At 40.0% G+C, this 26,889-nt stretch overlaps 1 protein-coding gene across 1 annotated transcript in view; it reads left to right on the top strand.

Annotated features, from left to right (window-relative positions):
- Positions 1 to 26,889, top strand: part of rab11fip4b (RAB11 family interacting protein 4 (class II) b) — a 68,075-nt gene that overhangs the window by 29,763 nt on the left and 11,423 nt on the right. Inside the window, 3 exon segments of the mRNA XM_034688780.1 lie at positions 20,545 to 20,795; positions 21,223 to 21,408; positions 22,913 to 23,047. Of these exon segments, the coding sequence (XP_034544671.1) occupies positions 20,545 to 20,795; positions 21,223 to 21,408; positions 22,913 to 23,047 (572 nt within the window).

Below are 26,889 nucleotides of genomic sequence, written 5' to 3'. Positions count from 1 at the left end.
CAGCAGACAGAGAGGCGCGGCTACATCAGAGCTAAAATAACCCAGTTTTAAATTGATCTCTTACCGGCCGTCGGATTTAAACAAAGGCAGATGCCAATATGTGCCAAAATGCCGAATATCAGCGCCGATAATCGGTCGAACCCTACTACAGTGTAATTTGGAAAAAAGTTATTTGAAGCTGTGTAATAAACTAAACATCCAACAGCACCTCCAGTCTGTTAACTTACTAAAGTTACTCTCTCACATGTATCACTATTTTGAGTTGAGCACCATCCTGAACTGTGCATACCATCTTTTCTGAGGGAAGTTTACGTCTCATTGTTCACCAGATACTCTTCTGCCCTTTGTAATCATCACAATACACATTATGCCTGCCTTAAACAGATACGTTCTCACCATGTGCACAGAAATCAATACCTCCACATTTTTATATGTGAACTTTCCCTGCAGCCATGGCTAACCCAGTGGCCTGGTTTCACTCATATTACAGCCATACAGTTACTGAGAGATATGTGGATGTGTGAGATAGACAGCAGCTGATCTTTGACTAATTGAATCTACATTATTCTTTAGAAGATACTCTCTGTCTCTGGAGTCATCACATCTTACTATGTTATATATTACAACTCTGTGAAAGCTGTAATGATTTCTTTTCGTGTAGATAATCCCTTAGAAATAGATGCGATCAGTATTCAAAGTATAAATTACTATTGGTATGTATTTATATCATTGTTTTACTTTGGGGTTTATCTGTACAAGATATTTGTACACATGTATTGCCTCCAACATAGTGTAGTTATGAAGTGTAACACAACATTTAAACTTTCATGATGCACACATGTATTTTTTATACCCTTCCCAACAGACTTGTGTGTTTTGTGTTCATTTCTAGTCAAATCAATCTTCTACATTTTTCATTCGCACATTCTCAGACTTGGTTATTCACAGGCTCACTTTTTCTGTTAACAGCAGAAAACTTGAGATAGCACCAGAAAAGATGCCGCAGATTTAAGGCTGTTAGGACTCACTGACGAGCTCACTGATTTTGCTCGCTCAAACTTTCTATGACCCCATCCTCTCGACGACATCATAGTGAATCTCACAGAGTGGTGTGCTTGGTTCTTACGTGTTGACAGGTTTCAGGCTCTGTAATAGATCTCTGCTTTAAGTATTTTCCTCCAGACCCCAACCCTGCATAATGTTAAAGGATAATCATGGTAGTTAGAGCTTGAGTTTCATAATTATGTGTCGGTCTTAATTTCTCTTGAAATTACAAATCATCTAAAAACATCTGATCTATGAATGTGTCAATATTATTTTAGTTGTCTTGATCCTCTGTGGTGCTTTTTAGACTGGTGTTTTGTTGTGAAGGAGCACGAATTGAGCATGCTGTGGAATTAACTGCAGAGTGCAGCACTGAAAACAAGGGATGGATGGACCGAGCAGCTAGAGGACAAATGGCAGACCTGCCAGCCAAATGGTCTGAAATGAGGTCAAACAAAACATTAAGATCACATGTGGCAGTGCACCATGCATCTTTGCAGCATATGCAAATATATGCAAGTATACCATCGTCTTTCTCATTTGTCTAAAGTGTGCATATCTACAGAAAGCAGCGGCAGAGTTATTGGCATTCACAGCACTTGGCCTAAATAAGCAGCCTACCAACCCACTGCCCCCTGAAGAGCATCCCTGCCTCATTTGTTTCTTTAAAGCTCCTTCTACTCTCCTCTTTCTCTTCCTCTTTTTAGTCTGCAGGGTATCTCTCTACCTCCATTCTCTTCTCCTCTCTTCATACACCCCTCAACCCCCCACCCCTCACCCTCGTCCTCACTATCATTCGTCTTGCTGCATTGCGAACCCCAGCAGCTGGTTTAGAATCCCCACAGATCTGTTTCAGCTGAACTCCGCAGCATGCACATTTGTTAGGTTTGTGCTTTTAATGATACTGTGAGTGTAAGAGTGTGTGTCTGAACATGTGTGTGTGTTTGTTCTTGCTCTGTGTCCATTCATCAGTGAGGAGTATAATGTGGATTCTGAAACACAACTTCCTCCTTGGCTCTCAGCTTCATCTCTAACACATCAGCAAGTATTGCAGCCCCTCTCTGAATAGCATTAACATAACTGTGTTAACATTTTGTGAAAGCTTGTTGTAAAAAAAACTCTGCTCTTGTTCCATAACTGTGTGCTGCTGTCTGAATGAGGCAGGTAGACATGAATAGAATTGTAAATGGCTTCTTTGAAAAGGGGGAAAGAGGCCAGCCCTCTAACAAATTGCACATAAACAAATAGCCTCAGGCTATTGGCTGAGCCACGGCCAACATCTTTGAGAAGTGACGGAGAAGGAGAGAAAGAGGGAGGGAGAGAGAGAGAAAGGAGACTACAAGAAGGGTGCATTCCTTTCCACATAATTAGGTTTCATTTGGTATCACATCTCTGTCCTCCACTTCATCTCCATCACCACCTCTCCCTCTTTTTTCCTCATCACTCAGTCAGCATAAGAGCAGTCACACTGAGCATCAGGACTTGAGCAGCAAGCAGAGTATGAGTCATGAAATGAGCACAGAAATGCTGAGAATTCAGCAACAAGCAACAAGCAGAGGAGAGAAGGAGAGAGATAGCTGAAAGGTAATAAGTTCACTGACATTTTCTTGTAATTTTAGCAGGATTATGTTTTGGCTGAGGCACCGCCAGCTCTTGCCAGAAGCTGCTGAGTCAAGTTACAGAAACAAAACATAATGTGGAGAAGCCTGAGCTATAAACATACAAACAGAAGCAACAAAACACATCTATTCACCCATATATATGTTTTTCTTATCATGATTTTAACCTTAGTTAACAACATAGGATCAGAAAATAATAAAACACTCTATTGTAGTGTTTTGGGTAAAACATTGTGAGGACAGACATTCTCATAGGTTACTGAATTGAAAATAAAAGCAAAGCCGTTTTTATTCCAAGTAGCTCAGAAACAGGCAGGGATTTGTTATGGGGGCAGTAGAGTGTGTGATTTATGTTTGTGCAGCGTGGGGGACAGGTCCTTCAAATATAAGTAGGACAACAGCAGCATGGGAGACAGGGAAGTTCTCAGATGACATTATTAAGACAGAGCGTATCACAATCCTGGCTTGTTCATGCAGGCAAAAATAAAGTCGGGATGTAGTACAGCAATATCTGTTTATCTGATAAATTATCTGCAGTGACATATGTAATTTTGTGTTTTGTTACATATGAGGTACTACTCTAAACCTGTCATGTTCTTTGTCATTACCACTCTGTCCTATAACATGCTTTTTCATTCAGATCGTATTTGTCACACATAGATGTATCAACCCTGCACATTTACATTAAAACACCATTTGGATATTAAGTACTCTCCATTAGTCACTGTGCCAAATATAGCTCAGGTAGTGCACATTAAATGCCTCAGTGCTCCTCCTCTAACTAGATGTCTGCATGCAACACAACTGAAACCAGGTCATCTAGTTGTTCTTGTAAAAAATGTATCATCTCACAAACACAGGTATTTTGGTATCTGCTAATGCTGCGGTCTAACTCAAAGGAAGTCTGCACTGCTGTCCTGTCAATGCAAATCCTTTACACTTCAGTTGTTGCTATAGGGGGTGTGCGTTTGGTTGGATTTATGATGAAATAATGTCAGAGAATTCATAAAAAATCTCCCACCATGTTGACCTTCACATTAACGTAACATGATAGGCTGTCTTTAGGCAATCATTATGAATGCAAGATAGCTCCATGACTTCCAGGACTGAGACCATCAAACAGTTAGAAGACACATAACAACCACATTTCCAGAGTTATAATTAGAAACCCAGGCTCTCTGGCACTGGCTTTATTTTGTTTTCTGAATCTCTGACTCCAATGAGAGTGCCAGGTCAGCCTCTGACTGAAATCGAAGCAATTTGAAGATATAAGCCGGGGAGTAAAGCTTGGAGTGGTAGCTGAAAGAATGATTTAAATGCCCTGCAGACAGCAGAGCTGAGATAAGAGCCAGAAGATGAATAATGGTGATCGTTGTGGAGAGCCCACTCCAGGAAGATTTCCCTACTTTTATTTTCAACTTCTGTTGGCTCTTTGAGGAATAAATTATGTGCTTATGCTTCAGGCCAGCAAGTGTTTAAGTTCTGTGAAATTATATCAGAATATGGAGGGAATAGCTTTGCTGAAAATCAAAATAGTTTTTAAAAACACTATGGGAACCATAGTTTTGATTGCCTTAATGTTCAAATAACCACAGAGAACAACTTCATGTGTATCCTTTTTTTAGCAGACTTCATTGGATTTATATTTTTTCTTAACTTCAAATCATACAAATCTCAAACTGAGATGCCACATGGATACACTGAATAATCGGAGTTCCACCCAAAGTGCTAATATGTCCTCTTTGCAGGGAGGTGAGAGTGGGGGGATTGTAATAAGGTTATATCAGAGATGGCAGTGTTAGGATGTTAAGTTGCTTGTTTTCTGAAAAATGATCAAACATGTTATCAGTGGAGACGTGTAGAGTTCTGCATAAGACACAAGTGATCATTGAAAAAGTTATATATTATATTCTCTGTTAGTCTCTTAATGCTGGTTCTGCATAAAAATGAAGAATATGAAGCCGCAGGACCTTTTTTTCATATTCTGATTTTTGTTTGCAGTCAGAGTTGCATCGTCCACCAGCATTTTAATGACATTTAGAAAAATGTTCGGTGTGGAGAGCAAAAGTGGGGGAACTCAATCCTCACTTATGCAATCAAGTAATCTGTCATCATCATCATCATCATTATCATCTAACCAAAATGAAGTCTCTATTGCTATGCAACTACAGCCAATAGTCCAGTCTTTATAGTTGTTTCTCAACTCTGACTCCATTCTTGCTTCTCAAGTTGCGAGACAGACTGTAAACAAAGGCATACATGAAAGAGAAAGTCTTGCCTGGAATTCCCTAATCACTAATCATAAGCTATATAATAAGTCCCTAGAAGTTGCTGTTGCCGAACAATATTCAGAAGGTTCAAAGATTTCTCTCTGTAATGATTAACTGGTTAACTGGGATATTGTGACAGCTGTAAGTATTATCATGCCGCTTAATAGTTGTTCTTTATCTGCTTTCAAAGAACACAGTGCAGATAAAAGGGATTTTCTGAACTGATTGACTGTTTTCGCTGAGTGAAATGAACAACAAATACATCTGGCTACTTTGCCATAACCTCTCCCCTTCTCTCTAATGCTCCCTCCCCCTGTTCTCCCCTTCTTTGTGAACCTCTTTTCTCTCTGACTCGTCTTGTTAAATGTGCTGCATCACTGAAGACAAACTGTTTGGGTTAAAGTGACAACAATCCCCCTGCTCCCCATTCTCTACATCTCCTCAGCCCACACAGGCGGTAACCTCTTCTACAGCAGGGACACAACACAGAGGCAGGCAGGACTTCATATGCAAATATAGCCTGAGTGGGCGGCAGCAGAGAGCAGGGTGTGCAGCAATGTGAGGACTCTCACAAGCCCCGCCCATAGAAGCTAGTTGCCAAGCAACCACCCGCAAAGGGGAAGGAGGGAGAGGGGAGGAGGGGCCATGAATTCAACAACTGTTGCCTGATCTGAGCTCTCACTGTGTGAATGCAAGTCAGCCGGCGAACCAGTCAGCGAGAGAGGGAAAGAGTGTGAGTGTGAGGTCCAGAGTCCCTGCTTGTGTTTTCTGTTTGTGTGTGTGTCTGAGAGTGTGTGTTTGTGTGTTCCAGAGAGAGAGAGAGAGAGAGAGAGAGAGACTCTCTGACAGAAGCCAGGCAGCCGGTGCTGTGTTTTAAAGTGAACGATACATCCTGCTCCGTTCCTCTGCCTCTCTTTGGATTATACCACTATACCAGGGACTCACCCTTTGGACTATCCCGACGCTTCCTCCTCCTCCTGCTGCCTTTGAAGGGAACACCTGTGTTGTGAGTGTGTCTGTGTGAGTGTGTGTAAGAGTGAAGACAGCAGACTTTGCCCTGGTGAACAGGGCGAGTGGATGACTTCAGTGGATGAGGGTTTTGCTGGTGGAACAAGGGGGACTGCTGACCATGGACTCCCCTCCTCACTAGTAAACGGGGTAAGCAACCAGACTGCACCCAATGGGCTGGAAAATGGGGGGTGATGAACGATAATTTGACAGAATGAGAACAATACAGAGACATGACTCCAGAGAGAGATGTGAGGGGTTTTTGTGAACGAAAGGAGAAAAGCTGGGGCAGTTTTGAGTTAAAGGAGGAGACTGCCTGGTTTAAAAGGGGCTGTGCAGAGTCTATTGTCCCCTAGTTTGTGTTTGAATGTGTGCATGTGTATGTGTGTGTGTGTGTGTGTGTGTGAGTGTTGCATGCAGTTGACCCTGCCTCACAGCTTCCCTGTCTGTCTGTCTGTCTGTCTGTCTGTCTCTCTGCCTGTGTCTATCTTGATCAGCTGTTGGCCTGTGTGTCATCACACTGCACCGTCCTGTCACTTCTGCTTTCCAGTATCCCGTCTTATCAATTTCTCCCCCTGCATCAGCCGCTGCTGGCTCTGTTGTGATTCAACATCTCTCTGATGGTAATTGGATTAAGTGGAAATCAGGATAGCTGTAAGTAGAGATGGTGTGATCAAAAGAAGTGTGCAGGGAACAGGAAACATGTCGCATGCTCATGGTAAAGATTTAAGAGAGGAATACTGACAATGCAAGCACAACAGGTCTTCTGTCCATCAGGACAAAGGTGAATTAAATCACATTTAATAAGAATGTAAGACCACTATGAAAGGGTTTCCTTTCACAGTGTAGTGAACAAGAGGAGTTTATACCAAAACAAAAAACACATTGTTTTGAACAAAACACACATAAAAAATGGCAATGCACCTGCATGAGCTGTGGGACATAGAAAGGAATTGAAAAAATACAGTATTGAAGAATGGAAATTTTAGCCATCTTAGTAAAACAAACTTTTGAATGTCAACAGACCAGCTACAGAAATAGAAAATCTGTATAGTTTGGGAGTGTCATGTAAGGCCATGCGGGCCGGGCTTATAAACACATGTATTACACAATAATAAGACACAAACTTTAAACTTGTAAAAACTGTGACTGCACTGTGCTCTTAACAATACCACAGCTACGTCAAGTACTTTGTGTCCCGCTTAAATTTCATTCATTACTCCAAAAATAGACACACAAGGTGAGTGTTGTGAGAGTCTTCAATAGCAACCAGTGACGTCAGGCTCCGCAGTCGTTTTGAATACTCCTGGTCTGTGACTGGACATTACATAATGAGATTTACTCTTCCCCAGCCAACAGGAAATTCTCTGTCCATGGTCCAGGCCCTAAAACACTCCTAGGAGACTTTTGTTATTCACTCAAATCATTTGCTTATTTGTGTCTAATTAACTACATTTAATTATTTAATTATTTTTGCTTGCTTTAATTTTGTACCTTAAAGAGATTGACTTTCATCCAAGTTTCTTTGTCCACGCACAGTATGTACACCAGGACTAGAATAACTAGATTAGCATGCAGTACTGAGCTGTACTGGATGAATGGAGGCTAATCCCCACCAGGTGAAACAGTCACTCCTCTCTTTGATTTCTTTTGTACTAATGCATTGAAACTGAGAGAGGAGAAGGAATAACCTGCAGTAAAACAAGTACACAACTTGCACAAAGGCATTTACACCTTCTAATGGACTGTTGTTTTAGAGCCAAATGATGTCTCTTGCAGGCGCTCTTTTTGTATTTTCTTTAAATTAGTATTTAATTCAGTTATTGCTTGCAACATTTGAATCACAAAGTTCACACGCAGCTGACGAGAGGCAGAGTGGGGCCAGACCACCACCTGCTGAGGGTCTGCCGCTAACAACACACTGATGTGTCTCCATTCAACGGACAAGAGCGAGAGGGCTGTCAAACAGTCCCCGAAGAGGAACACAATGCGCTTTGTTAGAGAAAGACAGCAACGGGTTTTCTTTTTGTTCAGTGCTGGACATGAGTTTGAAGGCCAGTAAGGACATTGAACGTGTAGACACATCACACTTTAGCTGTGAGACAACAGACTTTAACAATGAATCAGACAGAGATGTTACATTTTTGTGCTGTTTCCTATGAATCAGGGATTTGTGCTTTTTCAAGGAGATGAGTCTCACTTCTCTTCTTGCAAAACTTGTACTGTTTATGATAGCTCATAGGAAATCTGATGAATCTGCTGAAATAGTGGGCTGTAGACCTCAAGTTGTATAGTTCATAACAGTGTTAATATCAATTAAGAAGCAAAGAAGCCGCGCCTCTCTGTCTGCTGTCACTACTCTTGTCTCCAGCATTGTCCCACCCACATCACGGGTAACAGCCAATCAGCCAATGAGAAACTGCAGGGAGAAATGGAACGCAACCTGGGCTACGGTTTCTACAGACGGTGTAATTTCTGCCACGTGATTTAGCTCATTTTGAAAGATTCCGACCCGAACACTCACTTCTGTTTAGGTGCACGCTCCACTTGGATTTTTTTATGCACTTTAATTTGCCGCCAGAAAGCCTGTTCGTTTTTGCACTATTTACGGCCCCAACACAGAAATGCTCTTTCGCCTGCAGCGCATTGATCAGCTGTTCAGGTCTGCAACTTATTTACTGTGGAAAACTTTAGGGAGCTATTTATTTGTTTAAGTTTTCATTTAACTTTGTAAGACATGCTGCTGAGCCTGGGAGCTCCCTGCACTTTTTGTTATAATTCTAAAACAAAGATGTCTATTGTCTAAGATAAAAAAAAAAACCTTTAACATTTTGCAAATCAAAAAAGCTGTTTAATAAACATATGCTTAAAGGCATTTAAATGCAGTTAAGTGTTTGAGTTTGTATTCAAAATTTTGACGCCAATATTTTTCCTTTTACTGCAAATGAATATTGGCTCCAAATATCGGTTATCGGCGTCCTTGACTACTAATAATCGGTATCGGTATCAGCCCTGAAAGAAACATATCCGTCTATGCAGACCCAGTGTACAGTTATGGACGGTCTGTTTTGTTTGGCAAACTTGTGGCCTTGGTTTGACTCCTACTAGTTGTGTTGACTTCCTTGTTTTGTAAAACAAGCAGCAGTTTTTTGTTCAAACAAACCGTCAAAGGCATCAGAGTTCAAACAGGTGGTTCCAGTCTAAACAAAAGTAATTACCCCCGCATACACACACATGCACACCTGTTGCATTTATGTGACAGTGTTTCTTAACCACTTTTCAATATGTTGAAGACACTTTAAAAAACAAAACATTTTTGGGAGTATGTGGTTTTATTGATAACTTGACAGCTAAAGAAAGACAGGGAATACATGAATCCTGGATGGCTGCAAAAAGGACTCAGACCTGAATCGGAGTGCAACCTCTGCCAAATTATCCACATGGGCGCCCAACTGTTTGGGTTTTTAGCACATGCCCTCAAAAACTCCATGCTTTTTGTCACTTCAATCATTTAAAAGACTTCAAACAATTACACAGCAATACAAAAATAGGTTTAACATTCACTTTGTATCCCTCCTACAGCCACACAATGACACAGTGACACACATTCTTGCACATAAAGAGCAACTGATGAAACGATGTGCACCGGCAGCTGTCAGCAGGATACAATGATTGCTTTGCATGCAGCCCTCTGATCTTCAATTAATGAAGCTAAATTGTCTTGTCATGTTCTCAGGAGTTCTGTAATTGTTGTTATTAAAGATCCTTTTCAGTCATTGGTTTAGACCGATGGGAACACAACAACAATCCAAAGGAACACTGTCATGACTTGTAGTTCAATGATGTATTTCAAGTTGTCCTTGTTTCATGGGCCAACAGATGATACCCACACCCAGCAAACACGCCACTTAGCTGGAATCACTTCACTCATTTCTTTACCGGTGACCTAAAATGTCACAAGGAGCTAATTTTAACCCTTTAATCCTCAACTTAATCTAGCGGTTAATCTTCTCTCTAAATCCACATTTTTACCTTTAAAAACCTTGCTGATGGAGTCAGGGCTCAGACATTTTCTGTTCCTTGAGAAGATAAAGAACTACAACTGAAAACACAGTCACACACACTGTTTAGCCACTTGGGGTTTCCTGTGTGTATATATAAGCTGGGTTTCATTGAGAAACTCTCACACAGTCTCCAATGTGCTGATCCAGTCCCTCCCTACATTGTCCTTTGTGCAAAAGCATTCCTGGTAATCCAATCAGCTACCAGCTTCCCTCCAGACTCAGGTGGAAACAAATGTGTGTGTGTGTGTGTATTTGTATGTGTGATTGAAACCTGTGCAGACTAGTGTGCATTGGTAATGTTTTTATAGACGTGTAGTTCTGCGTGTCAAGCTGCTGTGAAAGCCCCGCTGTTGCTGTTTCAGTTTGACTTAAAGATGAATGAGCAGGAAGGAAGAGAGGCTTTATTTAAACGTTCTTACACCAGGGAGTCTCAGGTGTTTTCATACTGCGTGTGTGTTTGTGCTTGTGTGTCATTTACTAAAGCCTATTAGTTTCTCACACTGTTGACTTAAAATCCTCCTAGTTATGAGTCATTACTTCCTTTTTGTGTAATGTGTGAATGTGTGCATGCGTAGGACTAGTATCGCTTACCATTAGTGTTGGTTAATACAGACACTCAGGCTGATACACATACACCCCTCCCCTGTCATGATATCTTGCAAAAGTGGTAGCAAAACGGTCCATGTTTCAACATTATTCAGCAACTTAGAACTATTCAGACATAATGAGTTTACCTCTAGGGTTACAACTAGCTTTGATTTTGTTCACAAATAACTGAAGATTAATTTTCTCATTTAGTTGCTGATTTGACAATTAATGTTTCTCATTGCTCAAGCTGACATCTTCAAACAACACTACTTGTGTCAGATCCTTGCATTTCAGGAGCTAGAATTTGAAAATGTTTTGCATTTTCTGCTTCACTAATGAGTCAGATGATTGACAAATCAAATAAAAGACTTATATTTCCTCCTTTTTTGCAAATTCAGACATCTTTTTCCATGACTTTAAAGCCTCTTATGCCCTCCCGTTTCAGAGCTTATTGTTACCCACTGGTGGGATCAGAGACTGAGAATGACGGAAGCCCCTACTGATAACAGTGTCAAAATGCTAAATATCATAGTAGAGGCATTAAATGAGACACTTCATAGGTAAATATTTCTGTGGTGGCAGCACTTGAGGAGCTCACAGCTCAGAAGAATGAGGACAAAGAGTAAAAGAGGATGAAATGAACAAAGAGAGAGAGAGAGAGAGAGGGAGAGAGAGAGAGAGAGAGACTGAGACTGAGACTGAGAGAGAGAGAGAGAGACTGAGACTGAGACAGAGAGAGATGTAAAGCCTCTGCAGAGAAACGCCTCGTTTCTCTGGAGCTCAGTCTGATAAACACAACCAGAGAGGCTGCTGTTCTTTCTCTGCTGCATTCCTCTCTCTCTCTCTCTCTCTCTCTCTCTCTCTCTCTCTCTTTCCTTTCTCTCCTTTTTTCTCCTCCTCCATATGCTATGTCCCCCCTTTCACTCTTCTGTCTCTCTTCTTCTGCTCATCCTCTGGTCCCTTTCCTGCTGACTCACCAAATCAAAGCTTCATCAGTGTGGATCGATCCAGTCAATGTTTGTTCATGCTCATCTCAGCCCAGCCCACACAGATGAAGCTCTCCATCTTTTGTTTTGTTGTCTCAGTCTCCTGCACAACACTTGTTTTATATTATTGTGCAGCAAGTACATGGTTACTGTCCAACTTGTTATACAACAAATAGGCAACAGAAAAGACACCTATAAACTGTATAATCCTTTTAATCTCTTAATCTCTTTAATCTTTTTTGTCAAATGACTCGTCAAAGGTGCAAAACAAATATTCTTAGAGGGCGTTGCAAGCTCCTCTAAATCTTCACCACACAGTTGTATTTATTTCTTTATAGAAAGAAGCCTTAACTTGATTTATTTAAAAAAGTTTAGAGGATTAACTATTAAAAGCAGATAAACTTCCTTCAATAGTTCTTCAGATTGTTTTCTTTTTTTAATCAATATTTTTGACATTATTCTTAGTTTGGCAACTTAAATGCAATAGTGGAAATGTACTTCTGCAAGTTTATGATAAACAAGTGAACCTACATTTAACAAACATGAAAATCTCCTTCTATTGTCTCAATTTTTGTTTCCATTTTTCACGCTTGGATGTACCGGGCCCTGGAATGCATCGTCACGCTCATAACTCTGCACTGTGCCAGAAGGGCAGATTAATGATTTGTTCAGCACTAAAATGCTATTGACTCTCAGCACTCAGCATGGACTGGAAGGTTGTGCGGGGAGCTGGATGGAGAGTCTATCCCATTAACGATGGCTGCAACAATGATGTTGTAATTCAACCTGAGTTTGGGGCTTTGATGAGTTTGAGATTGGACACTAACATGGAATTGATTCGCCTTTCAGGAAATGTTTAGTTCATGTCACTCTGCTCCTCACACCCTTTTGTGTGTGTGTGTGCGTGTGTGCGTGCGTGCATGCTTTTATTGTTTACGAGAACATACTGGCACTGTGTGTAAGAACACTGCAGGAATTGATTTTGAATAAATTTGCCTTTCGAAACTACAAGTTAACACTCTTGCCAAATAACTCAGCTCTGTGAGGTCTTACAAGGTTGAGGTTTGGTTAGGTTAACGGCAAACCCTGACGGCAAGGCCAGCACAGTATTTCAAAATATGTAATCAATATATAACCAAGTTTTAAAGAGTGGATATTAGCTATAACTCAGTTTCTTTGTGCGTCTGTTTTGCAGGATTTGCAGCATATCCATTCTCATTTTAATCTGAAAAACAATCAGTTCTATGTCGTCACTATATTGGCACCAGTTACCTGAGGGTGGCTGTTTGCTAGCTTGAGCTTCATCTAACATCCAACATGTTAAATCTAGGCATGCTGTGTGATTATGATTCCATGTTTACATAAGGGATGGGCAATAGTTTTTGCAAAATTCGTCCACTTTGTAAAAATCATTGAGTTACTTCAAATATTTTCTCATTTTAAAAGTACAATTTTTCATTGTTTTTACTGGCATCTGGTTGTAATACAGTATTCCCGCCAGATTGTAGCCACAGAGTGGCTTAAAGCTGTTTGCTAACCGCATTAAACAACAGAAGAAGAAGAATGCTAACTGCATTAAATAACAAAAAAGAAGAAAACATAAGGGGGGGTTGGGGGGTTATTCGACTAATCGTCAAATGGATGCCATTGATTATTGAATAGTATTTTAGCTTGAAATGCCCAACCCCAGTTTACATAAGATAATTTATCGTAAACACTGAACCAAATTCAGTCTTTTTTGACTTATTGTGCAGCCCTAACCTGTTGTCTTTCCCATACCAATAACAGTGTCAATTTGACTTAACTTCCACTTAATAACCTTTGCTGTTTGAGCATTGGGTTAGTAGTTGGATAACTGGTACTGTTAGAGAAAATATATACCCATCAGCCATAGCGCACTCAAAGAAATAATTTGTTGGGTTAACGTAATAAAATTATGGAAAGAATTTCCACCTAACTAAAATGCTTTCATTTAGCAAGACACAATTTTGTTGAACCAACTAATTGTAAATATGTTGAGTGAACATAAAGTATTGACTTTACCATTACCTATTTGCAATGTTTGGGTCCAACTTAATTTGTAATGGTTGTTTCAACATATTTACCAAGGTAGGATCGGACTTAATTGTCTTGGGTTACAATAACTTGTGTGATATGATTATGGATAGCTTTTGTTTTTGCAAGTTATATTTTTGGGCTTTTTCGCCTTTATTGACAGGACAGCTGAAGAGAGACAGGAAACGTGGGAAGTAGAAAGTGTGTGTGTGTGGGTGGGGGGCTGGTCGACTGGCCGGGAATCAAACAGGCGACCTCTGCAGAAAGGACTATAGCCTCGTTACGTGGGGCGTATAGACTGCTAGGCCACCAGCACCCTAATTGCAGTCGGTCACAGGCGATCTTTCCCGACTCCCCGTAATGGCTCTTCTTTGCCAGAATCACGCTACCTTGGCTGATGAATAGGGCCTGTCACAAGTTACTGCCACCTTCTGCTCTGGAGAGGTATTGCAGATGGGATTCCTAAACCCATTAGGTTGTGTTGACATAAAGCTATCTTGTAGTTTTAAGGATTTTGCATGTCATGTTAAAACTACATGATTTAAAAATATTTAACTACTAAACATGAATTAATATAATAGAAGCTACATGTTATACTTATGTTGATAAAACAGACACCCATGTTGTTTTTTTTAAGTGTATTGTGACCGCCTGCCTAACTTTGCGTGGGCCCCCTCTCATCGTCTCAGGGCCACAACTGTCCTGACTTAATGAGAAATTGACTCCACTGGACATCTGAAAGTGTGCTGTGTTTTCTGGCACCAAGACATAAGCAGCAGATCCTTAAAGTCCTCAAAGTTGCAACGTAGAGCGGCGGGCCTCCAAGGATTAGACTTGGTTGTCCAGCGCATCCTACAGATGTTCTATGGGACTGAGATCTGGGTAATTTGGAGACCAAATCAACACCTTGAACCTGTTGTTGTGTTCCTCCGGACCACCTTCTACCATTGCTCAGTGGTCTAGTTCAGATTCTCACATGTTCATTGATGGAGCTTTCTGTGGTGGACAGGGGACAGCATGGGCACCCTGACTGATCTGCAGTTATACAGCAGCAAACAAACCTTGATGCACTGTGTGTTGTGACGCATAGGTATTGCATACCAGAACCATCCTACAAGAGCTGCTGTTTTATAGATGCTCTAGTTTGATGTAGTCAAAGTCACTCACATGCTTAAAATTTCACATTTTTCCTGCTTCCAACACATGAACTTCAAGGAGAAAATGTTCACTTACTGCTTTACATATCCAACCCACCTACAGTTTTGATTGTAAAGGGATAATAACGATGTTCACTTCACCTGTCAGTGGTCCTAATGTTATGGCTGATCGGGGTAATTACAAGTGAATATGGGTAGAAGAACTCCAGGATAACCTTTCAGTGCATCTCTGAGTTAACATTTTCCTCCTACTCACCTGGTCTGTTCTAAATCTTTCTCTTACCTAACACATACTTCTTTATTTTGTAACAAAAAATGACTGTACTTTTGCCTCCCAAGCAACCAGTATTAGCTGGAAACTGCAACAACATGCATCTTACTATTGCTTTGCATAGTGTTGCTCAACAACTGTAGCAAGACAAATGCATTACTAAACATTTTGAGTTTCACGCTTGTGTCAACATAGTGATGTCTCGTCATCAGTTGTGTTACAAAAACTCAAATCTGAAAAACCGATACTGCTGCTATGCTTAACTAGTTAATTATTTATCTGTTCCTTCAAACTAAATTTTAATGTGCCACAGACACACAGCATAACTTGTTAGAAGTGAACTTCAGCTGCTCCTGTTTTGTCGGCCCTGTTATATTTTTCTTCTCTTAACATGATTTCTCTTTCTTAAACCTCTCGTCATAGAGTGACAAGTGTCCTTCCTCTTTCATTTCCATTCTTCTGCCTCTTTTCTCCTCACTACTTATCTATTCAAGCTGCAGAGGATGTAAATAATATATTTTTCCCAGGAAACCTGACTGTGTCAGAGTCTTTGGTTTTATGAATGCATTAAACTAGTTTTTCTGCAAACTGATTCCCTACCTGGAAAATCTTGGCTGACAGCCTCTGTTGGCAGTGCAACTAAAGGTGTCTGACCCTTTGTAAGTTTAAAGAGACAGTGTACAGAGTGTGCTCACTCAGCCAGGCATGACATATATTAAACAACAGGTGATAAATCTGTGACATGGGCCTACTTTGAATAAGACCTGGACAGGTGGCTAGGCTGAACAAAGAGAGCACAGACACATACAGGTACTTGTTGGGGATATCACACATACAGTTACATATGGCATATACAATCATATTGCCTACACCAGTTACATGTATCAAGACTCAAAAACACAGAAACTGTCTGCTCTCTCAACCTGTGTTCTCCTCTTTCCACCTTGTTTTCCCCTCACAGTCTCACCTGGGAGGGAGGGAGGGAGGGAGGGAGGGAGGGTGGGTGGGAGGGAAGAAACACAGGAAAGAAATGAAGACAGTCTGTATCATAACTGGGTCAGACCCTGCAGCTACGGACTCACAGAAAGATCAGAAATCCTCTTCCTATTTTTTTTAAAGTGCAATATGAAAAGAAAATATCTTCAACAGAGTGCATGCTGTGCTGAGATATGATGGTAAGATGCAGACTTTACATCTTACATCTTTCCTGCACTCGCTAGCTATGTCTTTAGATCTGAGACAGGAAGTCCATGGATAATATTGTTTATCAAAGAATGTTTATTTGTTTTAAGATTTAAAATCTATATATGGGATATAAACTTCAGCAAATTCCAAACCATCAAGTTTCTAAACAACGTGTATAAGACTGAAAATGTTGAATTCTTACCTCGTGAACTGATATATTGAACTATGAAATGACCAGAAAGACAGCGGTTGCATTGAGTTTTGAAAAGTGCTGATTGTAAGTAATAAAGTCTAATCTTGCTAAACATATATATGAAATTATAAAATGAATGTTGTGTAATAGATTAAATGAAAGAAAGGCTTTAGACAATCACAGAATAATTCATTTTAATAAACATACCAACAAATAATAAACTGTGGCTGGGACTGGGCCAGAGGATGATGTGAAGACGTGTCAGACTTCAGGCAGAGCTGCTGCAGTTAAAAGCACAGCAGTATTTAGCGTTCTCTGCTCAAAGCCAGCGGCAGGTTGGACGCTGTTTGGCAGGCTGGCTGTGTTTGTCCTCCAGGGAATCAAGCTCCTCAAAACACACTGTAGGCTCATGTTTTGGCAGTTTCAGGCCCCGGGCTGTTCTGGAGCAGGCAGAGAGAGTTGTACAATGAACACACATAGACGCACACACACGCACACAAAGCTTCTTCTTCTACAATCACTACTGTTTTGCTGTTCTCATCAGAGCAGCTAAAGATACTGCTAGAGTGCGACGTGCTTCTATTTCAAAATATGTATACAGAAACACGCACAGAGACACTGCTTGATTTGACTGTCTGTCAATGTCTGCCTGAAAAAGAAGCTGTCAGAAAAGCTTAAAATGAGAGTCTAAATGATGGAACGCTTGCTCCTGTTGTCCTTCAAATTTCAAATGAGTACACAGCTTGCAAACATTGAAGCTAACCTTGCATTCCCCGAATTAAAAATAGCTTATCACATTCTGTAAAAGACGTATAACAGAGCTATTGAGAAAATATATACATAGAAAGGGAGGTAAAAGTTTTAACCCTAAATTGACTTTTTGCTACAGCTAAATGCATATATTGTCTTGAATGAAGAATTGCTACGCTGCAAAAATGTAATGCTTAATATTCTAGAGTTATCACATTATTAGTAACAGTAATCATACTAAAACTATTTCTATAGCACTTTTCATATACATTCAAACAGATCTACCAAAAACAAGTCAATCAAAACAAGTATAAAGATGGTGTGTTAATACCAACTCTCATATCAGCCTCCAAAAGGCATTATTGGGAATATACCATGATCAAGAAAACATGGAAGGTTTGAGGACAACAGGATACTTAAAAACAATAATGTTTGTTAAGATAAGGAATACTAAGGGACATCAAGTTAAAACAATGTTGAACAAACTCAAAACGGTCGCAGTGCAGTTCTTGCATCACACAGGAGATATGTTGCATAAGAAGGATTTCTCACCTTAATCCCATACTAAGGGACTTAGCTCTGTACATACTTACATGCTAACCAAGCTAACTCCTGTTTTCCTCAGAGCGAGCACAACAGGTGTCAGACCTCCTGCTGTGTTAGCTTGTTCAGTTTCGTGAATTGTTTTGGAGCAGAACATCAGGGGGTCTGCCTATTTTTTCTTGACCTCACACTGTTCCTTTTTTGTGCTGCAGGGAAATAAGGAGAGTGGTCTGAGGAATGCTAAGGAGACCTTTATCCTTCCTATTACTTTGTGTGGCTCAGCGTCACACCCCATGTTGGCTCTTTGTTACAGAACAAAGATGCAGGTTATGAGTTGAATAGGTGCTTTTTAATTTAGTGTGATACAGGCATGCATGGTTGTTGTTTTTGGGCATTGGTGTTGGAGAAAAGGTTATAAATACACTATTCAGATATGAAACAAACTTTCTAGACAGAACAGCACACAACGTCTTTGGTGAAAATTAAAAACCCACTTTTTTCAGCTGGACCTGAACACACAACCCCTTTTTATATCAAGCAATATGCCTTAATAAGTCACCATACTGTATTTTACGTTCACCAACTGATTTTGGTGTGTGCTCTGCCTCGTCCCACTGTAGGTCTTGACACATTATTGCTACATTGATACAGGTTGGAGCTTTGAGCTAAACCCCTCTTTGAAACTTAAATTTTATCACTCAGCTAAGCTTCTCTATCAGTGCAGCTTTGAGGATGAAAAGGTGAGCAGTGTGCATGTGTCTGTTGTAGAGACGTCCAGGTCTGATTTAATAAGATATTTTACAACATTAATAATTATAATAATAATAAAGTTTATTTAGAAATCACTTATCAAAACAGACGTTACAATGCACTTTACATCATAAAAACCCACAATAAAAAGAACAAAGCATGGGGGGGGGTATATGAGCGGGCAAGACAATTTAAGAGGAACAGCTGAATAAAGAGTCAAAGAGAAACTACTAAAAGCCATTAAAACAATAAAACAATTAAAATCAGTAAAACAAAATAAAAACAATGAGTGAACCAAAGAAAACCATGAATAAAAGTAGATTAAAAATGAATGTGATAAAAACATAATAAAACAATATTACAGGAAGGCCTTTCGATAAAAATATGTTTTCAGGTGTGATTTAAAAGAAGATACTGATGGCATGTCTATGTTAAATATTTGATTATGATTGGTCAATACTCCATGGCAGCCAACCGATATTTTTCAATTACCACTGGTAATTGGAGGTTGAAGACACGAAACCTCGAGCCTGCAATGAATAAATCTACAAAAATGAAGAAGGGGGAATAAAAAATGTCACAGGCTCTGACACCTTATTTTTTACTTCACCATCAGTTTACTTATTTGGTTGAATGTGAGTAAGAACAGCATAGTTAGCTAATTTTAAGAAGCCTGCAGTAATCCAGTACTATGTACACAGCTCAGACTGTGAGTGTAATAAACTATTTTCAACTAGGGAAGTGTAACCATTTCCAAATCAACAATATCGTGTTCAAATCAATATTGGTTTAAGTAGCCATTTATTAGGAAGGATAATATAGAACCCCCTCAGGGTCCTGCTCACTCTGTTGAGGTTTCAGTTCGCTGTAACAACCCTCTCACTATTATTCCTGACTTACTTTGTAATGTTGTCTAACACTGATCTGACTGTCCCCAGTCTACTCCGTTATCTCTTTGTCTCCTCTACATTTTCCTTACAGCTCTCAGATTTAAAATCTCAACCTCACACTTCTAATCCCTTTCCTTTCTTTCTTGGCTTTGTTCCTCGTGTCGTTTTTGTCTTCTCCACATTTGTTTGTTCTTGTCTTTTATTCCACACCTCCACCCTGCCCTTTTCACTCCCTTCCACCACCTTCTCGAAGGTATTACTCATCCTGCTCTCTCTCTCTCTCTCTCTCTCTCTCTCTCTCTCTCTCTCTCTCTCTCTCTCTCTCTCTCTCTCTCTCTCTCTCTCTCTCTCTGATTACCTCTTCACCTGCCCTCCTCCTTCACGCTGCTCTGTGTCTCAGCTGTGCAGTCATGCTGAGATAAGTCCTTGTTCTCGGTTGTATTGGATTTGAGCCGTGGAAGAATGAAACTAGAAGTAGCAGGGCATGTGACCTTTGACTCCTTGCTCTAATACACCCCTTTTAGCTTTCCGACCTAACCAGTCAACTTAAGACCATTCCCACAGTGAAGGAATTTCCCAAGTGGAATAATCCAAAATGAATAGAGGAATTCATGAAACACTGACAACAACAGCTACATTTTTCGTTTGTGAACAGATGGAACTCAAGTTTATTCAAATTAGAATTTCATTAGGTAAATATTGTTAATTTGATAATGTGTGTTTTTATACGATACAAAAGTTTCTTCACGCTTAAACCAACATAAATCTTCGTCCTGCTCTCAAACCTGTGCCTACTTGAATTCTCTATACAGGTTAACAGCAAAGTTTCTGAATTGGCTTTGCATACATTCGGAATATTAATATTTTCAGGGCTAGTTAGAGTACAGAGAAATCACTTCACATAAAAGTTGTGAAATCCAATTCCTTGAACAGTGTTTGATTAAATAAAAACATGATATAATGTAATACAATGAAAAATATAATGAATATAATATAATACATTTAAAATTTTGCATTTTCTAGGCACAAAACGATATTGTTGTTTTTTTCCAAAAAGGATATTCTTAAGGGAAAGATGTCGCAATCAAACTCTGAAACTTAACAAAAAAATGCTCAGGCTGTGTCTTTCAAAATATCTTCAAATTTATTCATTGATTCTTTCTTTCCTCAGGGTGCTGAGGAGGAGCGGCTGTGTCCGGTCATCATGTGCACACGGGCCCATCCTGACCCCGTCCCTGAGTGCCAGCTGTTCCCAGAAGAGGTGGACGAGCCTGAGGAGGAGGTGGCAGACGAGGGCAGGGAGAGAGAATCAGACAGAGACAGTGCCGTGGAAAGCACGCAAGGGTCAGACACCTCAGACGGGCCTATCAGACCAGGAGACAAGGAAGACGCACTGGGGGATTTGTTTTTCCCTGGCGAGAAGTAAGCATCTTTTTTTGTAACTTCTGCTCCTATCCTGCTCACTCTGTCTATATTTTACTTTAGTCCACATTCAGATCTGCTCCTTGTTGCTGTGCAGAGGGAATCTCATGGGGACAAATGTTTGTCTGCCTGTTTCTACTCAGTTTGATGGTCCTCGGGCAACCATATTCTCTATAACTTTCTGTCAGACTAAAAGTTAAAGATATACATATACAGAAACATTATTTCCTAATAAATACCCAAGTCTGCTCTGTGGATTTTTTCCTATTTCCAATGTGTTATTGTGTTAGGCTCCTTCTGTCATCAATGAAACATGACTTGCATCATCCCTTGTGGAGTGTCTTTCTTTCAATCTACTTTCAATACAAAGATAAATGCAGAATGAAAATAAACATAGCACAGCAATAATCTCCCTCATTTTCCTCAGAATCGGTCAGACCAGCATCTCTGTGACCTCTGATCTATCGACACGTTCTTCGGCTTCTCTGAACGAGGAGCAGTTTGAGGACTACGGGGAAGGAGAGGAACCTGACTACATTCCCAGCAGCCCCTGCCCTGACGACGAGACTCGTACTAACGGGTACTCAGACCTTGGCTCATCTGTTCCTTCAAGGTAAAAAAGCTGGAAAAAGAAGCAATGTCATCTGCTACATAAAGTTATAAGGAACCAGATTCATCCCGATCAACAGTATTGAGAGGGAAAACTAACCTATGTTTAGATCTTATACTTGAGTGTTTCCCAGCCTTTGATTTTACGCTGACAACAGACAGTGTTGTTGTGGACTTATCCAAGTTATCTTTTGCAACAGTAGCATTCAGCTTACATGTGTTTGCTAAGTTAACAAGAACAAATTAATTACCTAATTTACTGATGAGCTAGTTGAGAGTCATTGTTTTATTGTTTTGGGCGTGGCAGGGAGTGGGAAATCTAAGGACAGAGAATGTGCAAGGTTATATTTATTACTCAACAATAAGCCAAATTAACTTTAAACTGTTGTAATGATTATTAATCTACATGATGAATCATTGTGTTTTCCTTAAGCAAAGTTGCAACTATTCTTGCCGCCCAATATCAGTCTGCTAACAATAGGTAAGGCACCACTGTGTCACTGAATGCAATTAATTTCAGTGATGAATGAGCGTTCCTGGCATTCCTCACAGGTTAAGTTATGAAACTGACATTGACCAGACTGCAGCCTCAGTCCCAACAATTACAGACTTGAGGCTGCAGTCTGTGAGCTCCAGAGTCATTACCTGATTCGTATTATTCTGAGACTTGACTGCAGAAGTGTAGCTTAGGAGTTTTTGCCCTTAAGGCCACATTAATATTCATCATAGGCCTGTGTTTAATGGGATTAAGTCTCCTGCCTGATAGAGAGGCATTGCTGCTCCATGCTCCTTCCACGCATACCAAGCAGACAAAACTCACCAAATGGAGTCGGCATGGAGATTTAAATTCAAAATGAGGCCCCGGATTTACAGGAAGCCTTAGACGACTCAGCATGGGAAAGAAGTTTGAATTACTACGGTACAAAGTGGGTTAAAGGTACAGTCCTTTATACTTCTTCAGGGTCTTCCAAAACCCAAATAATTACGAGTGTTACGTTTGGAATTTTAACACTCAGGTCCCTGAACTAAGTGTCTTTCGTGAATTGTAAATATATAAATAGGAAGTGTATCCTCTTGTGCTAGTAAAACCCTCAAAATGCTAATAAATCAAATATTTTCTTATTTTTTATGGCAGAAAATTTGTAGCGACAACATTGTGAGGCTGTCTTGCTGTTTACGTCAGCCCTGTTCCAACTTACTTCAACTCTAAACTAAGTGGAAGCTGCAGGTTATAATTTCATGCATCTATTTCCTTTAAACACAGGCTTTGCCCAGACATTAAACACCATATAATAGATGGTCACAGCATTTTACTTTTCAGCTTTTATTTGTGATATTTAGTGCTGATCAATTCTCTCTGCGTCTTGGCTCCACGGTTTTGAATCAGGCTCACTTTTCTACTCACTAAGATGCTGTCTCAAACAGTTGTTTATTTGCAGACGTGATACAAGCCAGTTAGATTTACATTACTTCTGCTTCTAAGTGTGCCTATGTCTGTGTTTTAACAGTGCCGGCCAGACACCCCGTAAGGTGCGTCAGCATTACACCGGTGAACTGATGGACGTCTACTGTTCTCAATGCAGCAAGAAGGTCAACTTGCTCAATGACCTGGAGGCTCGCCTTAAAAACCTCAAGGCTAATAGGTAAGACACACACAAACACACACACCTTAGTATTACACAAGATAAACACACTCCAAATGTCAGCTGTTAGTAAAACTTCAGTTTGGAGTGACTGAGCGAGTTAAGACATTTTTAGTCCACCAAATGTCAAATCTAATCCCATCACAAGACAAATTCACTGACTGTAGTATATCCTGTCACTTTAATTCAAATTCATCTTGAAATAAGTTTTCATGAAGACACAATGACAAAGTCCAAAAAGTTCTAGTTGAAAACATCCAGTCAGACCTACTAATGCTACAAATAAGTGTTAATTATCGAAGTGTATAATTTTTAGAAACCATCCCTATACAGAGTATTTTAGAATCAAGTTACTTGGTTGGAACAACTTGTATACAGTGAGCTGGTTCTAGATACATTGGGGCAAAATGTATTTAGTCAGCCACTGATTTTGCAAGTTCTCCCACTTAGAAAGATGAGAGAGGTCTGTAATTTTCATCAGAGGTACACTTCAACTATGAGAGACAAAATGAGAAAAAAAATCCAGGTAATCACATTGTAGGATTTTTAAAGAATTTATTTGTAAATTATGGTGGAAAATAAGTATTTGGTCAATAACAAAAGTTCAACTCAATACTTTGGAACATAACCTTTGTTGGCAATGACAGAGGTCAAATGTTTCCTGTAAGTCTTCACCAGGTTTGCACACACTGTAGCTGGTATTTTGGCCCATTCCTCCATGTACTGTAGATCTCCTCTAGAGCAGTGATGTTTTGGGGGTGTCGCTGGACAACACAGACTTTCAACTCCCTCCACAAATCTTCTATGGGGTTGAGGTCTGGAGACTGGCTGGGCCAATCCAGGACCTTGAAATGCTTTTTACTGAGCCACTCCTTTGTTGCCCGAGCGGTGTGTTTGGGATCATTGTCATGCTGGAAGACCCAGCCACGTTCCATCTTCAATGCTCTCACTGATGGAAGGAGGTTTTGGCTTAAAATCTCCCGATACATGGCCCCGTTCATTCTTCCCTTAACACGGATCAGTCGTCCTGTCCCCTTTGCAGAAAAACAGCCCCAAAGCATGAGGTTTCCACTCCCATGCTTCACAGTAGGTATGGTGTTCTTGGGATGCAACTCAGCATTCTTCTTCCTCCAAACATGACGAGTTGAGTTTTTACCAAAAAGTTCTATTTTGGTTTCATCTGACCACATGATATTCTCCCAATCCTCTTCTGGATCATCCATATGCTCTCTGGCAAACTTCAGACAGGCCTGGACATGTACTGGCTTAAGCAGGGGGACACGCCTGGCGCTGCAGGATTTGAGTCCCTCTCGGCTTAGTGTGTTACTGATGGTAGCCTTTGTTACTTTGGTCCCAGCTCTCTGCAGGTCATTCATCAGGTCCTTCCATGTAGCTCTGGGAATTTTGCTCACCGTTCTCATGATCATTTTGACCCCACAGGATGAGATCTTGCGTGGGGCCCCAGATCGAGGGAGATTATCAATGGTCTTGTATGTCTTCCATTTTCTTACAATTGCTCCCACAGTTGATTTATTCGCACCAACCTGCTTGCCTATTGTAGATTCACTCTTCCCAGCCTGGTGCAGGTCCACAATTTTCTTCCTGGTGTCATTCGACAGCTCCATGGTCTTGGCCATGGTTGAGTTTGGAGTCTGACTGTTTGAGGCTGTGGACAGGTGTCTTTTATACAGATAAAGAGTTCAAACAGGTTCCATTAATACAGGTAACGAGTGGAGGACAGAAAAGCTTCTTAAAGAAGAAGTTACAGGTCTGTGAGAGCCAGAAATCTTGCTTGTTTGTGGGTGACCAAATACTTATTTTCCACCATAATTTACAGATAAATTCTTTAAAAATCCTACAATGTGATTTCCTGGATTTTTTTTCTCATTTTGTCTCTCATAGTTGAAGTGTACCTCTGATGAAAATTACAGACCTCTCTCGTCTTTCTAAGTGAGAGAACTTGCAAAATCAGTGGCTGACTAAATACTTTTTTGCCCCACCGTATGTCCAAACCAAATTCCTTTATCTTTGATGTACATTATACACAACACAACCAGAGATTTGAAACATATTAGTCAATTTATAGGAATTTAGGAAGTGATGAAGTTTTAAGTATGATGAAATAATGTGATGTAATATTGCTGCAATGTGTTTAGATGTTCCTTCTTTTGTTCCACACATGACCCAACATGCCCACAAACACTAATTGATTGTTATATAAGGCAGTCACTCCTGTGCTTACCTCATCACTATTATAATGGGAAATCTATTATTAGAGGCATAATCCCAGGTAATCATTAACAGCTCTCCTATCCAAACTCCTGCAAACACTAGTGGCCACACATAGACACAGGAGTGATCTCGGAACTATAAATGTTGTTGAATAATGTTTTAAATATAGTGCAAACTTTCTGTTTTTGTTACTTCAACCCTCGGTTGACTCTGCAGGATGTCTCTCTCTCTCTGGAGGGAATAGGCTCTATAATCCAGCATGTCTCTCTTAATTAGACCTCTGCTTTCCCCTCATGAATAATAGAGTAGTGATGAGCAAAAAAGAAGAGTCAGAGTGGAGAAAGTGAAAGAGATATTATCGATGTAGAAATTACTTTGAATTGTGAGCTCCTAAGATACAGACTGAATAGGATGGTGGAGGATAAATATTAAGCATACTTAACAGGTTATACAGATGAATCTGTTAAAAATAGATACAAGCCACCATGTGGATCAAGCCAAATAATGATGGACTTTAGGTAGGTAAGTGGACTGTATATGGAAAGAGGACAGAGATTTGGCCTCTAAGCAGCATGCAGTATTTAAAGGCTCACTTGAGCATGTTAAACTCCTTTACACACAATTACTTTAATTAAATTTGCCACAATCAGGCATGCAAACCAATATGAACTCAGTCAGAGGGCTTCATTTGAAAATCAGGTATGGATGAGAAAGACATACATGCAATCATGCAAACCAAAGTCCATTAAAAAAAACGACATTTTAGTCTAATAGACAATCAGTATTTAAGGCATATTTATGTGAAGTATTCCATAATATTTCATTGTGTGTGGAGCTCAAGTTTTGCTGTATAACCCCAAATATAGCCTCAAAATAACAAAGTATTTTAAGAATAAGCGCATTTCTAAACAATGTTTACAAAGTGCATCTTTACAATAAAACCTAATAAAATGTGAGGTAGGCTAGTCAACAAAAACACATTAACAAACAGAGATACAAATGATAACTGTATCTCACACTGTGTTTACGGGGCGCTGGTAGCCTAATGGTCTAAGTGTCCCACGAATAGAGGCTATAGTCCTCGTCCCAGAGGTCGCTGGTTCGACTCCTGACCGGTCGACCATTTACTGCATGTCATCCCACACTCTCTACTCCCCACATTTCCTGTCTCTCTTCAGCTGTCCTATCCAATAAAGGCAAAAAAGCCCCTAAATAAATTTTTAAAAAAAGAAATGTGTTTACAGGTCTGTGCATAAAATTTTGAAAAATAGATGCACATCCCATAAATCCAGAAACACAAACTTACCCCTAACCTGCTAACTTGTTTTTTTGTTGTTGTTTTTTTTTACAAAAGAAAAGCAATAACTGATTGACTTGTTTACAGGCAGCCATGCTTTCAGATGCTAACAACATTATCCAGTTGTAAATATTATGCAAATTATGTTGTTGACAGTTCAAAGGGAAAAGAAACAAAGTAGTCTTTCTCTGCTAAGTTTGTCCTCTCAGTGTTCATCAAAGAGGACACTGGCTGAACTGAAACATTAGCTGCAGGCTAATCTTTTTGTCACTCCGTTATACACTCTCTGCTTTATCTATATGCTGAGATGGTC

This window comes from Notolabrus celidotus, chromosome 7 (assembly GCF_009762535.1).
Source record: "Notolabrus celidotus isolate fNotCel1 chromosome 7, fNotCel1.pri, whole genome shotgun sequence".
Classification (NCBI taxonomy): Eukaryota; Metazoa; Chordata; class Actinopteri; order Labriformes; family Labridae; genus Notolabrus; species Notolabrus celidotus.
Note: the sequence above shows the minus strand (reverse complement) of the source record. Positions and strands in the feature narration are given on the sequence as shown.